General features: G+C 41.0%; 1 protein-coding gene across 1 annotated transcript in view; it reads left to right on the top strand.

Moving 5' to 3' along the window:
* Window positions 1–656: 656 nt before the first annotated feature.
* Window positions 657–17,616, top strand: part of PKD2 (polycystin 2, transient receptor potential cation channel) — a 52,453-nt gene continuing 35,493 nt past the window's right edge. Inside the window, exons 1-2 of the mRNA XM_027060544.2 lie at window positions 657–1,368; window positions 8,962–9,075. Of these exons, the coding sequence (XP_026916345.1) occupies window positions 768–1,368; window positions 8,962–9,075 (715 nt within the window). The 5' untranslated portion in view covers window positions 657–767. The remainder of the gene's footprint in view (window positions 1,369–8,961; window positions 9,076–17,616) is intronic.

The following is a 17,616-nucleotide window of genomic DNA, read 5'->3' as shown; positions in this document are numbered from 1 at the left end:
GCCCCAGGGATCAGAGAGTTCCAGGACAGACTCCTTGGGGTCTCCACAATGTGTGGAGAGAGGAGCCGACCAAAGCTTGAAGAAACCATCCAAAAGGCAGCCGCCAGGGCAAGGGACAGGCGGCCGCCAAAATCAGGGACAGGCAGCCGCCAAAGGGCAAGGAAGTCAGCGTTAGTAGTTTGTTGGTAGTTTTCAAATGAGCTGAGGATTTCTTTGCCCCTACTGCAGACCAGCGCAGACTGGATATCGCTAGTCCACACCATCTCACAAAATGGTTTTCTCTCTTCTCTCTCTCTCTCTCTGTCTCCAATGTGGTAAATCGAGGCAGAAGGGGCTGGCGGTTAAGAGGGACCCAAGCATTATGTCAGGGTCACGCACGCAGCGACAGCTCCAGAAGCCCTGCCCCCCTCCCCGCCCCGCCTCCGCAGGCCCCCCTCCCTGCCCAAGCCCCTCCACCCGCACGGAATGTGGGCGCCCGCCCTGGGCGCCGGCTCCACTTGGAACGTGGGCCCTGGCGCAGCTCGCCAACCGCGCCGTTCGCGGGGGCGGCTTCCTCGCACCTCCCCCTGCCGCGCGCCGCGGCCGCTGGGCCAGACGAGGCTAGGGGAAGGCGGGCCGAGGGGGCGGGCGAGGGACGCGGGACTGCGGGGAGGTCGGGGGCGGGGAGCAGGAGGCGGCGGGCCCCGGGAAGAAAGGAACATGGCTCCTGCGGCGGGCTGCGCCGAGCGCGGCCCGGGGCGAAGGCGCGCCGGGCGCCAGTGACCGCGATGGTGAACTCCAGCCGCGTGCAGCCGCAGCAGCCCGGGGACCCGAAGCGGCCGCCCGCAGCCCGAGCGGCCGGCCCCGGCCGGCTGATGACGGGCGGCGCGGCCGTGGGCGCCGGCCTCGCCGCTCCGGGCGGCCTCCGCGAGCAGAGGGGCCTGGAGATCGAGATGGAGCGTATCCGGCAGGCGGCCGCGCGGGACCCCCCGGCCGGAGCCTCGGCCTCTCCCTCCCCGCCGCTCTCGTCGTGCTCGCGGCAGGCATGGAGCCGTGACAACCCGGGCTTCGAGGCCGAGGAGGAGGAGGAGGAAGAGGAGGTGGAAGGCGAGGAAGGAGGAATGGTGGTGGAGATGGACGTGGAGTGGCGCCCGGGCAGCCGGAGGTCCGCCGCCTCCTCGTCCGTGAGCTCCGTGGGCGCCCGGGGCCGGGGGCTGGGGGGCTACCACGGCACCGGCCACCCAAGCGGGAGGCGGCGCCGGAGAGAGGACCAGGGCCCGCCGAGCCCCAGCCCGGCCGGCGGCGGGGACCCGCTTCATCGCCACCTCCCCCTGGACGGGCAGCCGCCGCGAGTGGCCTGGGCCGAGAGGCTGGTTCGCGGGCTGCGAGGTAAGAGCGCGACCTGCAGCGGCTGATGCACAAACCAGCTGCGGGCGACTTTCCGGGGCTCCACCTCGCATCCCTCCTGTGTCCCCGCCTCCCTTGCAGGCGCGTACCCCACCTCTGCTACTTGTGCCCTACTTCCGGTACCCATGGCGGACCGCCACTGCGCCCTTGTAGGTGCAAATTTATGGGATACCTCCTTCTTCTAAAAGAAGAAGGTGTGTCAGCACATTTTTACCGCTGGATCTACGTGAAAGCCGTAATAGAATGAAAGGGTACCTCTGGAGATTTTTCTTCTTGTAGAGAATGAAAAAACATTCTAATACAACTGACTGTGGTTGCAACTGCATATCTGGGGCTTCCACTGGTCTGGATGCCCTATTGCCCCTCATTCCATTCTGGAAAGGGTTAACAGTAGTGTTATCCAAGTTATGGGAGGAGTGTCACTGAGTTGTCACTGATGTTTTGGTGATGTGTGTGGTTGTTTTGGGGAGAGCGAGCTGTTGAGATCACCACAAACAGAATAAAATAATGTCTGAGAAAAACAGTTGTGCAGCCACTTCTAATCTAGGCATTTTTCTGAAATAGTTGCAAAGAACAAGTTACATTGTCTAAAAAACTTGGTAGTATGTTTCTAAATAATTAAATCAATGTTCTTTGAAGTTCCAACAAATCAGTGGAGTCACCAGATACCAGCAACGTGTAAATGTGTCAGAGTTCAGTGCGCCCAACTTTCCAAAAGGCAGGAAAGGAATTTTCAGATTTGCCAGTGTCTATTTAGAGGACACAGATTTTCCAGAAGCAGATAGGATCCTGTTTTTGCAAAGTTTTGTCAGAGGCATCCTTGGAAAAGTGTTGCATTTGCTCTCACCGTTCAAATTATTTTAATCTCCACTTTTAAGAGTTTCCATGCTCAGTTCTTTTGAAAGTTTCCCTTCCCCTCTCTTCCCTGTCAGTTTTGAAAATCTTGCACAAAATAACCCAGGTGTTTTTACAGCAATGTGATTGAGACCAAGTCAGTCCTTTACCCACATCCTAGTTCCACCACACATTGACCCTGTGACCTTGAGCAAACTGCTTATCCTCTCTGATCCCCAATTTTTGTTTTTCTTAAGAGATCATTATAATACTTAGTTCTTGAGTGGGGAGAATTAAATGAGATGAAACTTGTAAAATGCATAGCATGTCTCTGTCATGTTGTGAGTGCTTCATAAATATAAGTTAAATCATAAATTTTTAATTGTGTGCACTTGGGTACTTTCATGTAGGTGCTTATGCTAGGTAATCTGACTCATGGTGTGACAGGGAACAAAAGATCCTTTTTGAACAACCTATGTGAGTTAGGAAAAAGCCCTAACACCTTTTAAGGTTCAAAACTGTATCCAAACAAATTATATATTACTTTACCTTATTTTAAATGTGCATATTCACTGATGTGAGAGAAGTTTTTTATAAGCTAATGAATAATAAGTCATGATCCTTTTAACTAAGGTTAAGCGTCTGATAACACATTTAACCTTCTTTGAATAAACTAGATAAAAGAATATAATGAAGTGAAATATGTATCTTTGTATGAGTTTATATACAAGTTTATTTCTTCAAAAATTTTTAAATTTTTTAAATTTAAAGAAATTAAAAAGAAAATTGACAATGTATAAGCTCATAGTGAACTTCTGGTCAATGGTCTAATTAGTAGGGGAAGAGACTCAGGAAAATGTTAATTTTAGAAAATTTTAGAATAAATTTTATTTTCTTAAATGTTAAATATATTAAAAATTAAACATATACTTGTCACTTATTAAATAAGTGACATTTGTTGAATAATTAGCGCTGCATTAGGTGCCTCCCTTCCCCTTCCCCCCTCCCCTCACACACACAAAAGAACTAAACCAGCACCAGCACCATTTTCTTATGGACAGAAACCAAGAAAAGTAAACTAAATACCATGAATGAGTTGTGATTTTTTTTTTCCCCTCATGGATACCAATGACAAAAACCTCACATGCAATATGTAAGTAGTACCCTAGGATCAAAGGCAGAAAGTAACTTGCAATTTATAAAGGTAGGAGAGATTACTCAAGCTTGGAGTGGTCTAGAGGTTCCCTGGGGGTCTCCTGCCTTCGTGGTTTTATACACTCACTCAGATTTTCTGGGCCTCAGTTCTGATTTATAAAATGGAAGAGTTGAACTTAATCTCCAAAGTCTTTTCCAGCTTCAACATACTCTGTGTTGTTCTTTAATGACATGAAGCCAATATGGACAACAAATGGTCATTTTTGCTCTTTGTACAGTAGATAGATCTACTTAGCAGAAGTAGGATAGTAAAGAAGAAATGTTTGAGGCCTGGTTGTGGGACACCTTGTGTCCAGCCAAGGAATTGAGAATTTATTCCTAAATATTAGGAAGTGGTTGCAAGTTTTTAACAGGACCAGAACATGCAGAAAGGGGATATCAGGGGGTGTGCTGTGCAGGAGATCTTGCACAGGGAGACAGAGAGACAGGAGGGCCATGTAGGAGGCAGCCAGTGAAGAAGTGGTAAAGATCTGGACCAAAGGCAGTGAAAGATGGCTGAAAGATTTAAAGACTGCCCCCAAACTTAAAGACACCCTCACTGGTCTTGCTTACTTTTTTTTTTTTTTCCTTCAAAATCTTTAGAGCAAAAATAAAATCTGATACTTTACATGAGTTATCAAATTTTCTGAATTTCCAGAGTTGAATGTGTTCTATGGATGTATCAACCTGGTAAAGTCATTTCCTGTTTGTTATTTTAAACACCTATGCTTGGGGTTTGGGGTTTTTGTTTTCCTAGAGAAATCCTAAAGTACTGATTGTATTGGTCAGGGTAGGCTAAGCTACTATAAGAAATAGATACCTCCTCTCCCATTCACTATGTTGTATGATCACTGTCCATTTCCAGAACTTTTTCATCATTTCAAACAGAAACTCTACCAATTACCACATTCCCCTGCTCCTGGTGACCTCTATTCTACTTTCTGTCTCTGAATTTTTCTAATGTAGGTACATCATATTAGTGGAATCATATAATATTTGTCCTTTAGTGCCTGACTTATTTCACTTAGCGTAATGTTTTCAGGATTTATCCATATTGTAGCATGTATCCACATTTCATTCCCTTTGATAAATGAATAATATTCCATTGTATGTATACAACACATTTGTTTATCCATTCGTTAGTTGATGAACACATGGGTTGTTTCCACCTTTCGGCTATTGTGACTTTCCCTTTGTTTTTAATCTAAACCTCACTCTATCACTTCTTCCTTTTATTATTTGCACTATAATTTTGAACAAATGAGATTTTGTATTTCCATAGCTGTGGAGAATTTTTTGAGGGAGGGTTGCTACTGTGGGGTTTGTGGAAAGGTTATGCTAGTAACAGAATTTGGGCAATCAACAAACATTTGATGAGAGTCTCCTTTGTAGTGGGTACTAGGAATACAAAGGTGAATTATCATTCACCCAACTCTCAAAGAGCTCAGTTTAGTAGGAGAAACAGATGTAAGTAAATAATTGCAATGCCAGGTGTCAGGTTTGGAAGGGACCCAATGAAGAGAGGGCCAGCTTTACCTGGAGAGGTCAGAGGAAGTGAAACTTGAGTTAACATTTTGAAGGATGAGGGGAGAATTTAAGGAGGGAAAAAATAGCAGAAGTAAGACCAAGCAAGCCTGTAGCTTCTTGGTATTTTTCCCTCTAAAAAGTTAGAGCTCTTGAGGGCTTTACATGTCAATCTGAAGATGATTCTAGCAAGAATGTAGAGAATGGGGTGAGGCGCATAGTACTGGTTGGTGGGAGAATAGGTCAGGAGAGGCTTAAGCAAGAGACAGAGGGGTGAAAAGGCTGCATCCAAGGCATGTGAACTGGGATAGAGGGAAGCTGGCCTGGAGACAGACAGAAGCCATCAGAATTGTGGACCAATTCCATATGAGGGTTAAGAAAAGGGCCTGTTTTAGGATGAAACCTATGTTTCTGGCTTGATACCATTAACTCAAACAGGGCAAGTAGGTTTCTAGACAAAGAAAAATCTCAGTGCATGGGGCATATGAGTATGAACTATCTGTGGGATATACGGTGGAGCTGGCTGTTATCTGTGGTATCTGCTTGTCTGGACCTCAGGAGAAGGCTAAGAATTCAAGATTCAGGAGTCAGTATCATATAAGGTAGCAACTGAATCTTCTATATTAAATGGCCCAATAGTAGTAAAAAGTCTCTTCCTTTTTTTTAAAATATTTTATTCTTTTTTTTAATGTTTATTTATTTATTGAGAGAGAGGGAGAGGGTAAACACAAGTGGGGGAGGGGCAGAGAGAGAGAGAGAGAGAGAGAGAGAGAGAGAGAGAATCCTAAGTAGGCTCCACGCTGTCAACATAGAATACAACATGGAGCTCGAACTCACCAAACATGAGATCATGACCTAAGCCAAAATCAAGAGTCAGATGCTTAACTGACTGAGCCACTTAGGCACCCATCACTTCCCATTTTAAAGGTGGCCACGAAATTCAAGTAACTATTAGGAAGGATTGTGTCCGTCTTCCTAAACAAAGCCCACAAGTATCTAAGCACAAAAGAACAGGATTCTTTTATGATATAAATGCAGTGAGAATTTGGTCAGGCTATTCACGGTGAAATCCAAATTCATATGGATTTGGGCATTTACACTGTTCTGAAATTTAGACCAACTAGATGTCAGAAGTAGGACATTTTTTCAGATTTGCACCTGTTTCTGGAGCTGTAGACAGGCCTCTTCCAAGCACTTTATGTGCTTTACACATAATATCGTAATTCCCAGAGCAACCACACAAAGAGGTAGTCTTACCATTTTCAGATGAGGAAACGGAACCTCATGATGTTAGATAAGATCTCACAGTTCTGAGCCCTCATTTGAACACAGCCGACTCCAAAATTCCACATTATTCCTCATTATTCCTCATTGTCATGATCAATGAGTCATGAGCATTCAGTGTATTTCAGATTAGTTTCAAAATTCAGAGGCATGGGTGAGGGTTTAGATGAATCAAAGTTGGCATTGAGTTGATAACTGTTGAAGCTGAGTCAGAGATACATAAGAATATGAGGAGTTCATTATGTCATTCTCTCTTTGTGATTTTTTTTTATATATTGCAAAATAAAAAGGTTTTGGAAGTATGTGAATAAGACAGTTGCAACAATGACATTTTTTTCACAGTTACTTATGTTTGAGACACCTTTGGTGTTTTGGATTCTCCATCTCAGAGTCCCCCTATATTCATATCAGTGCCACTGCCCAGGGGAATATACACTGTTTAGATAAAGTGCTCCAATTTTGGGCTCTGAAATTGAATAAGTGCCTTCTTAAACATGAGAGAAGTTGGATATTGTCTGATTGTCCCCCTCACAGCATGTTCTCCCTAACAGCTGGAGACACTTTATGTACTGAGCGTGAGTACCTAAAATGCCAGGCAGGTACTCCCTCTGTAGCTGGGCCAATTGTGGGAAAAGACAACAGCTGATTCTGAAGAATGCTGCCATTTGGGACATGAGCTCTGTCTTTATTCTTATTTTATCAGCTGTGCTAAACATGGAAGTAGTTGGCTACAAGACAGCAATTATTTTCTATTTGTGGATGTAGCCATTTCTCACCCATCAGAATATAAACAGGTCCCTGTGTCCTCAGACAGACCCTATATACACACCCAGTGGGGGAATTGGATGAAATTTTTAAAGCAATAAGCATTTGAGGAAGTAGACTAACTTAGAAAAAGTCAATGAAATGCATAAAGTATATTAAAATATAAATAAGGGGACTTTGTTTCTTTTTATTTGAAATATTTCATTTGAGGGCTAGAATTAAATTGCGATAGGCCCTTGAAAGTTTAGCTTGAATAAAATTTGATGGGAGTTTGGTTTTTCTATTTATAGGTCGCAATACCATTTGTAAATATTAATAACTGTGACTATTCCTTAGCGCATAATTGTTTATAAACCATGGGAAAGAGTGAAATCACTGACCAAGTGAGGCAAGACAACAATCTTTCCTGATGATAAAGAGACTAGTAATCCCTACTTATGTGTATACTTTAGGTCTGGCCTCCAAAAGAAATATAACCAAAGAAAGAGTGTGATTGCATCCAGGGCTACTGAGCCTAATATTTGGCTGCCTCTGTGTTATTCTGAGTTGTAATTTTCCATGTCATCTAAATTTGTAATAATTTTTAAATATGATAGAGTTTGAGCGAACAAACATTCTGCTTGCTGCATTTCTTCTGAGTGAGTAATTCCCTGACAACTACCAGATCTTGGCAGAAGCAAACCTGGTCATAAGTCATGCTCCACTTTCCATGTGTTGAAACCTGTGATGCGTAACACAGTGTCTTTGAATTCCAATGTTGATTTTCCTAAAGGAAATTTGAGAGAAAAAAGAAAAGGAAATGAAATATCCAAATTTAGGAGTAAAATTAATGTATTATTCTAAGGCTTAAAAAATACATAAACACTAGTGATGAAGTCATTTTTATGAAGTAAAAGCCTGGATACCGTTTCTCCCTGTTCTCTGTGTGGTGTCATGGTGGCTCCAGTGGCTGTGTGAGTTTCAGTGACTGAAGGGGTTCAACTCTGTGGAATAGGAGTGTGAGGCAGAATGCAGGGGCCAGGTTGGCTGCCATTCATAGCCGACCTAATCTAACTGAGAGGATTGAGAAGTTTGTCTTTTTTGGAAAATACTAAGTCTCTTCCAAGTAACCAGAAATGTGACTTTACCGCACTGTTCATTAATGGGGGTTTTGGATGGCCACCATGTCTGTCTGCTGGCTGAGTCCAAAACTGCGGTAACTGCCTCCAGCAAGCTCACGGAGGGTTATGTCATCCCACTTAGCCAGCCGAACACTTTTTCCATCTGCTAAAATGTGGAACATGGTTGCTGATTTTACTCTTTCTCCAAAGAGAGAGAGAGAAAAGTTGGATGATTGTTGCTTTTAATTTAAAGATGATATGTTAATTAGCATTTTAAAAATCTGTTAAGCTTAGCATGTTTAGTGTAGTCAGTCAGCATTGAGTTTCTTAAAGGACAAAGATGGGTACAGAGTAGAGAGATTTTATGCCAGCGTGCTAGAAGTTTAATGGATATTCCCCTAGTGAAATGATGGTCCAACCAGCCCTTCTTTTCATCAGGGTGACCTGAAAGATATCATGTGCCATGTCGTTACATCATGTACTAACGGTTCAGTAATAGGATAATTGCCAGGTTGCGTCCTCCCCCAACACAGGAAGAGGTGATGTGTTTGCACAAGTATTTAATCTGTTCTTCTAGGCTGCCCTCATTTCCTGTTCTCTTCCTAAATTTTTATTAAGCCATTTTCTAATAGGATTGGGAGTTTAGACAATGATCAGATAATCACCTTGTGATTTGCATATTTGGGGGGACAGTAGAGGTTGATATATTCTAAAGTAAAAGGCACTCCTGCTAAACAATTTCCCAGTTACATTCAGAGCATGCCAAAAAAAAGTGCAGGAAAATCTCCCTTAAAGGTTATGCTATTTATTTTATATGTTTTCTCTGCCATTCGTTATTTGAAAAATAAAATGTCATTTTTTCATTATTTTAAAGGTCTCTGGGGAACAAGACTCATGGAAGAAAGCAACACTAACCGTGAGAAGTATCTTAAAAGTGTTTTACGGGAACTGGCCACATACCTCCTTTTTCTCATAGTCTTATGCATTTGTAAGTAGAACATTTCCTCCTACTAAAAGAAAAGTTTTGAAAATATTTGACCTGTCAAAACTATAATTGAAGGGAATTGTGTATGCATCAGAGGGGTTAATTCAGAAGTTCTCTGTTTTCAATTTCAGTTTAGAATTTAGTAAAGCCCTCCTCTCTCCTCTGGTAAACATTAATTAAAATTCAGCATTATCTGATTGGCCAGTTCATTGCCAGTTATGACCATTTTCACTATGACACGCATCTCGCAAACTGCCAGACACCAAGAAACCAAGTAAAAGGATTTTTGCATTAGATTTCCTGGTAAATACACAGTCACTATTTTTACATCAATTAATGTAAAGTCTACATAAGAATTATTTTTAACAAAACGGCTTTCCAAGTGTAACTTTCAGGAAATACAAATAATGTCACCTAATATTGCTTTTATGGATATACATATACATATTTAAAAGTCCCAGTCTTTTGGATTTTGATGTGTTTGTTGTGTGGGTTCCTTCATTTAGTTCTTAATATCTTCCAAATCTTCAATGAGCACTGGACCTGTACTCTAAGGAAACTTACTGCAGACTCACCTCTTTCTTCTTCTCTTCTTTCATATGTCCATGCGTCCTTGGGGAAAGGAGGGGAGTCCAGACTTAGCCAGAAACAAGTCTTAGAAACCATTTGCTTCAGAGTCCAGAAGGTCATAGACAATGGGTTTTATCTTCTCAATCAAAGAGCACTGAATGATGGGAGTCCTGTCCTGTTCTCTCGAAAGCCCTTTATGAGAACAGACAAGGAAGCAGATTTATGGCAACTGGGACCTCTTACCATACTCCTGGGAAAGGAGTTCATTCTTACCGTGCACACTTAGAAATGCTGAAAAATTAACACCAATCTTGAAAGGACTCCCCTTCTTTGTATATGGAAAAAATCAAAATTTAATCAACAGTTTGATAATGCCATTCCTAGTACATTAAAATTGACCACCTTGAGTTCAGTTGACTAAGTGCAAAAAGCTTTTTGAATTTATCAGATTTATAAAAAGAATAAAAAAGGTTTCTAAGTTGAACCTAAAGGATTGAGGAAACATTTAAGTTTCAGTTGTAATTTTAACAAATTGAATACTGATTGGGGCGCCTGAGTGGCTCAGTCGGTTGAGCGTCCGACTTCGGCTCAGGTCATGATCTCGCGGTTCATGAGTTTGAGCCCCACATCAGGCTCTGTGCTGACAGCTCAGAGCCTGGAGCCTGCTTTGGATTCTGTGTCTCCCTCTCTCTGCCCCTTTCCCACTCATGCTGTGTCTCTCTCTGTGTCTCAGAAAATGAATAAACATTAAAAAAATTAAAAAAAAAAGAAATTGAATACTGATTTATTTACTATTCCCACACACAGTTTTTATTAATGCTAGTCAGCTCTTGACGAGCTTTAACAGGGAATGACTTCTTTTTATATTTTCTGAGACTTTGCATTTCCAAGTGGGAACTTAAGCAAAAAAGAAGTTATTTAAGCTACAAAGTTTATATGTGTCAACAACATCCATCTTCTTGGTTTTTTTCTGTTACTTGTTTAGAAAGGAAATGTCATTAATTATTTTTTATTTTTATTTTTTAAGTTTATTTATTTTGAGAGAGAGGGAGAGAGAGAGAGAGGAGAGAGAGAAAACACGAGTGGGGGAGGGGCAGAGGGCGAGAATCCCAAGCAGGCTCCATGCTGCCAGTGCCAGAGCCCGACTCGGGGCTTGAACTCAAAAACAGCTAGATCATAACCTGAACTGAAATCAAGAGTTGGACACTTAACTGACTGAGACACTCAGGCACCCCTGTCATTACTTTTTAAAACATTCTATCTACGATAGAAATGCTGAAAAGCCTGAAAAGATCTATTCATTACAATAAAAGTTGTAAAGGCAGAGATTTGGTATCTTTAACTTTTATGTTCTAAGCTGTTAGAGCTTAGAATATTGAAGGAGATTTTGCTCCCTGCATAGGAGCTTAAATATTAAGCTACAGTGGCCTTAAATATTAACAGGTTGATTAGGATCATTGTTAAGTTTTTTTAAGTGTGACATAGACACATACATACATATATGTCTTATGCAAAATGTAAGTATCCCTATAAGTAAGTCTAGGTTTTCTATGCCCACCCCCCGCCCCCATACCAACTGCTTGAGCATCAGAATCACCAAGAGAATTTTTTTTTTAATTGCCGTTTGCCCAGATCTGCTAAATCAGAGCCTTCTAGATGTGTCCCAGAGAAGTGAGTTTTCAGATGCACTGACAAGTTTGGGATCTAGGCCAGATAAATAAACCAAATAGCTAGAGTTTTAGGAAACATGCCTTAAGGCATATAATTAGGGTTCTCTTGTTTATTGTAGAATTTTTAAAGCTTTTTGTTCTTTTTCACACTAATCACATTTTTTTCTTATACCAGTAGCTACATATTTTACATAGGCAAAGTTTTATTTTCAGAATATTGTAGAATCTCTGGTTAAGAAGGGATCTTAGCAACCATATGATCAAACCTCCACTGAATGCTAAAATTGCACTCCAGCGTTCCTCTCAAATGGTCAGGCATCCTATGTCTGATTGAGTAACAGTTTCAAGTTAAGGGACTTACTTCTTTTAAATAATTCATTTCATTTTTCTATGGCTATGTTAGAATGTTCTTCCTTATATGAAGCCAAGTCTACCCCTGTCTAACTTCCTCTCTTAGTGCCCCCTCCAAGCCCACCTTTACCAAGTACCTTTACCAAGTTCTCCAATTTAGCCTATCAGAAGTTTGGAGACAGCCATTCAAGTCTCCCTTAAGTCGCCTCTAGGTTAAACCTTTTCAGTTCCTTTAACTGTTAATCATGTCATTGGCGATATGCCTTTGAGTACCCACATGATAGAAATTCCCCCTGCACATGTTCTGTTTATCAGGTCCCTTTGAAAGTACAGTAGCTCCTGCCTGGGTGGCTCAGTCCATTAAGCATCCAACTCAGCTCAGGTCATGATCTCACAGTTTTGTGAGTTCTAGCCCCGTGTCAGGCTCTGCACAGCTCCGAACCTGCTTGGGATTCTCTCTCCTTCTCTCTCTGCCCCTTCCCCACTTGCACTGTCTCTGTCTCTCTCAAATAAATAAACTTTAAAAGAAAGAAAGTATAGTAGGAACCTCATGATGAAAGAATGGAAAAAGTGGGACTATGAGTGTCCTTATTCAGATACAAAGCTGTGGCTCCTGCGCCCTCCCATCACCTGACCCTTCACGTAAATGATTCCTCAGTCTCTTCCCCCCAAACTATAAATCACTGTGTCCCCCAGCTAGTATTTGAACACTTCTTCCTGGAACATAGTCCTGAAAGGACTTCCCTTTCAGCTCTGTTAAATTCCATCTTATTAGCACCTGCTTATCATTCCAATCTGTTGAAATTATCTTGGATCTGGCGTCATTCATGTCAGTATCAGCTGTTCCTCTTGGCTTCACTGGATCAATAGAGTTGATATCATCCATGTTCTTATCCTGATTAATTAATAATAAATCAAAAAAAGTTTGGTCTAAGAGCATCATCCATTAGTGAAAGCTCTTTGAGTGGAGTTCACTGAATTATATTATCATCTAGGTCAGAATGTTCAAGAAATAGGTTAATAAGAAAGACTTTTTCTTATTAATGCCCGTCTGAATAACTCCATCATTCTTCTGCTATCAGCTGTTGGCCGAATCAAAAAGGAAATGAGATAAGTAGACATGATTTATTCCTAGCAATGCCTTACTGGCTCCTAGTGATTGAACCCTTTCCCCATTGCTCAGAAACCATCTCTTTAATTACTAGTTTTAAAATCTTGCCAACAGTATCAATATCAGATGGCCAATAATATCAAACTCATTACTTTGTGGGTATATGAGAGAATGTACTTAGCCCTATGCCTTGCACATGGGAGGCTCTTGATATGAAATAAATAGGGATCTGGAAGGCAGTTTGACACAGTAGGAAAAGTATAGATTTTTTTTTTGCATCAACAGAGGTCTGAGTTCAAATTCCAGCTCCACTACTTATATAGTAGGTAAGCTTGAACTAAGTTATTTAACCTTCCTGTATCTGTGAAATACTTATTTTGAAAAATTTTGTGCAGGTTGGGAATAATACACCAAAAGATCCTAGGTACTGTCATGTGAGAATAGTAAAAGCAAAATTCTTCCCAGAGATCGTTGACCACAGCCGAACTCTTTTATCAGTAGGTTCTAAGAAGTATAGGTTCTAATTGTTTGAGCATTTGAGCCTAAGTGTCCCTCAAAGCTTATCTTCCATTTTATCAGTGTTAGTTCTAAGCCCTTGTATCTTTAAAATCAGTCTGCATAAACCCAGAGAGAAATAACATGGGGACTAGGTAATCCTATTTTCTCTGTAATTTACAATTTATTCTTACTTGAAACCTAAGGTTGCTATGAATCTACCATCAAAATATTTATTTTTATATGGGTTACTGTTATAAATAGTAAGCGTATTTCTTTGTGTGACTTAGATGCTAAAGTTAAGGAAAGGAATAAATATTATTAAAGATCTTTGGAAACAGCAAAAAAAAGTCTTTGGTGAATCTGTGATAAGAATACATTTGCCTCTTCTTTTTTTCTGCTCCCTACAGTCTTTAAAGTTTCTCAAATTTCCTATATTTAGACATTATAATGGAAATCATAAAGAAAAGTTAGTTGAGTTAGCATCATAGAAATGTAGTTTTTGTACATGTCACAGAAATAGATAAGATTAAAAGGCAGAAAACAATTGTAAAGAATATTTACAAGAAATATTACAAAGGGTTAATACCTTACCACATTTGTAACCCACAAGTCACTGAGAAAAACACCAAGGCCTCAGTAAATATTTTACAGAGTAGAAAATAAACATATTTCATAGAGTAGAAAATGTAATCAGTTATTGTGAGAAAGTCTTTAACTTTAAACTCACTAGTGTCCAAAGAAGTAATGAAATTGGAGAAATGAACAACATTGTCCTAAAATAGCATGATGTATCCTAGGACAAGAAGAGCCCTTCTAAGAAGTAATCTGTGTGTCTCCATTTCTTTTTCTCTGGAAGAAGATATTCTAGTATTCTAAAAAATGTTAGTATTCTAAAAAAATTAAAATTAAAAAATGCTTCTTTAAATTTTTTTATTAAAAAAATTTTTTTTCAATATTTATTTATTTTTGAGAGACAGAGAGAGACAGAGCATGAGCAGGGGAGGGGCAGAGAGAGAGGGAGACACAGAATCCAAAGCAAACTCCAGGCTCTGAGCTGTCAGCACAGAGCCTGACACAGGGCTCAAACTCATGAACGGTGAGATCATGACCTGAGCCGAAATCGGACACTTAACCAACTGAGCCACCCAGGCGCCCCTAAAATTAAAAAATTCTTAAGAAATTAAATGAATAGTATCAAATCAACACATTGTACACCTTAAATTTATACTATATTATATGTCAATTATATCTCAATAAAAAGGAAATGAATATTTTATTTTACTTGTAAAAATCTTGCAAGGATGTTTGTCTAATCAAGATAGTTTTCCTCATTGCAAGAGAATCCATGGAGACTCACTGTTGATAACTAGGTCAGGGAAATCAAAGGCCATGGGTTAATCATCACATTGGTGGGAAGCTAGTTCAATTTCCGGTGACAAACATTCCAACAGCTTCTCACAGCAAACATATTCAGTCCTAAGATCACAGGCTGTAGTCCATGGAAAGTAACTGTTAAAGACTGCCTATGCCCACAAAGCTCTCTGTCCTTTTCAGTAAACTGAACAAAAACCACATGACAAGAAATGTGTATTTATTCTTCTATAAATATTAATTTATACATAGTCTGTACTCCATGTGCATAGCTTTCTCTTCTTTGTGATAACATTTATTAATACTATATGTCTTTCTCTTTTGTTTCAAAAGAAGAAGTAATACAAGCTCAGTATAGTCATTCGTAAAAGCACCTGTGTCAGCCTTTATCCCTCAAAGATTTCCATCTCAGTGTGTTACTTACTATTTCCTTCAAATTTTAACCAAAACTGGATTAAAATATTTGGAGGTTTTAGTAACGTTTTTTCACCTCTCTTGTTTATTCTGTGGTCTCACTTCTACTTCTTGAAAGGCCTCACCAAAGTCACTTAGGGACTTTTTTTTTTTTTTTTAGTTTATTTATTTTGAGAGAAAGCACAAGCAAGGGAGGAGCAGAGGCGGGGGGGGGGGGGGGGGTGCGGGGAGGAAGTGGGGAAAAGAATCCCAAGCAGGCTCCGCACTGTCAGCGCAAAGCCCAACATGGGGCTCAAACTCACAAACCATGAGATCATGACCTGAGCTGAAATTAAGAGTCAAACACTCAACTGACTGAGCCACCTAGGCACCCCACTTAGGGACCTCTTAATTGCCAAATTTTAGAGCTCTTTTCAGGTTTTTCTGGCATTTGGCTTTCTAGAAGCTTCTCTTTGGCTTCTAGGACTCCCTCTCTTTCTGTGTTTCTCCTTGCTCTATTCACTTTTAGTTTTTTTCCTTATGAAATGTGTTTAGCCAGTGTATTCTCTGCAGCTGGATCTTTGGCTTTCTCTTCGGGGATCTTTTCCACATTCTCAACTGGTACATGATGCTGGTGACTCCAGGTCCCCCCTAGACCTTGCTCATGAACTACAAACGTTGTGCCAACTTCTATCAGGCATCTCCACTGGTGTATCTCCTAGCAATCTCATCTTTAACATTCCTAACCCTGAACCCGTCATCCTCCCCATCCAAACTTGTTTCACTCATGTTCTCTCTGAGTTAATGTGAACATTACCCACATGATGCCTCTCCCCAAAGCTACACGTCATTCTAGATGCTTTCCCTCACTTTTCTCATTTTTCCTCTTTGGTGCCTCTCGAATCTGCCTTCCTTCATACATCACTGTTGTTCCTATTTTAACCTTTATCATCTCTGTCCTGGATTATTCATTTATTCATTCAGTCAACTGTTCAGTAATTTAATTAAAAACAGATTTAGGCCCTTCCCTTAAATGCAGAAGTAATATGAAACAAGACAATCGGGGAGGAGGATTGTCCTCTCTGGGACCTAAATTAAGAGTGGGAGCCAGTCAGATGCAGAGAGAACTTTATGAGTGAAGGTTCTGAGGCAGGAAAAGCTCAGAACATTCCAGAAACTGAAGACAGTTACTAAAGAGAGTACTATCAGATAAGGATGGAAAGGTGGTCAGGGGCCAGACCCTATAGGTCTGGTAGGCTTTGTAAGGGGTTTACAGTGGAAAGCTGGGTTTTTTAAGTAGAGAAGTGACAAGATTTATTTAAGTTTTAAGATGACTCAGTGACCTTAGACAACATTGTTTAGCATCTAATATCTGGACTTTTAGGACTCCCAGGCACTGCTCCAGATTACTGTCTCTGAAACCAGATTAACCCAGGTCACTCTTCCGTTTAACATGCTATAATCCCTCAGTTTCAAGATAAAGTTTAAAATCTTTACATAATAAAGACATCATACAGTCTTTGCTTACCTTCTTCGGACCTGCCACTCCCTATGACTTCTGTTACTTCAACCACACCACACCACTGTGAGTCTCAGAAAGGCCTTGACCTAGGCTGTCACCTTCTTGGTCTGTTCAGTTCTTCCTCATCCCTCAAGATCAGCTCAAGAGGCAGATCCAGTGAGAAGCCTTTATCAACTATCCCACCTCCCTGAGCTGTGCTGAAGTCCAGGCCCACCTCTTTCACTGCAATCCTCACCTTGGATTGCCAGACTGGTTTATGCACCTGTCTCCCTCAGCACAGAGAGGGTGAAAGGGATGCTCTTAGGCACATCTCAGAGATGCCACATAGGTGCTCTTACAAAATGTTGACAGCTTTGCGCATTTTCACTCTCTGTCTTGTTTGCTAGTACTTCTTGCTCCCTAACACAGAACTTTTCCTAATATGGACTCATGGTACAGCTGACTCCTGGAGTGTATGAAGCTGTCTCTCAGAGATATCCCATGGAGAGGGTGCCTGGGTGGCTTAGTTGGTTAAGCATCTGACTCTTGATTTCAGCTCTGGTCATGATCTCAGGGTTGTAAGACGGAGCCCTGCATTGGGCTCTGTGTTGAGGGTGGAGCCTGCTTGAGTTTCTCTCCATCTCCCTCTGGCCCCACTCCCACTTGTGGGCACACACTTGTAGGTGCTCTCTGTCTCTGTCTTTTCTCTCTCTCTCTCTCTCTCTCAAAAAAAATTAAAATATAAAAAAGATACCCCATGGCTTATCCCAGGGCCTGGTACAAGGGAGGAACTGAGTTAATATTCGCTGATTCAATGTGTTAGAATAATCATCCCTTCAAAGCTAGATGGCATTGTTTCTCTAGATGTCTGACAGATGGTGCTAAATAGTCAAGGGGACGCATCACTTCCCTTTTAGTGAAGCGTGAAATTTCATACAGGTCCTGAGAATTTCAAAAGCAATCGATATTAAAAATATAGGAAAGTAAGAGAGCTACAATGTTTAATCAGTGGCTAAAATACTCACATTTATATACATAGAGAACTATTGTATATTTATACATCAAAATATTTAAATCAT

The sequence above is a fragment of the Acinonyx jubatus genome, chromosome B1 (assembly GCF_027475565.1).
Source record: "Acinonyx jubatus isolate Ajub_Pintada_27869175 chromosome B1, VMU_Ajub_asm_v1.0, whole genome shotgun sequence".
Taxonomy (NCBI): Eukaryota; Metazoa; Chordata; class Mammalia; order Carnivora; family Felidae; genus Acinonyx; species Acinonyx jubatus.
This window is presented reverse-complemented; position numbering and strand designations above follow the sequence as displayed.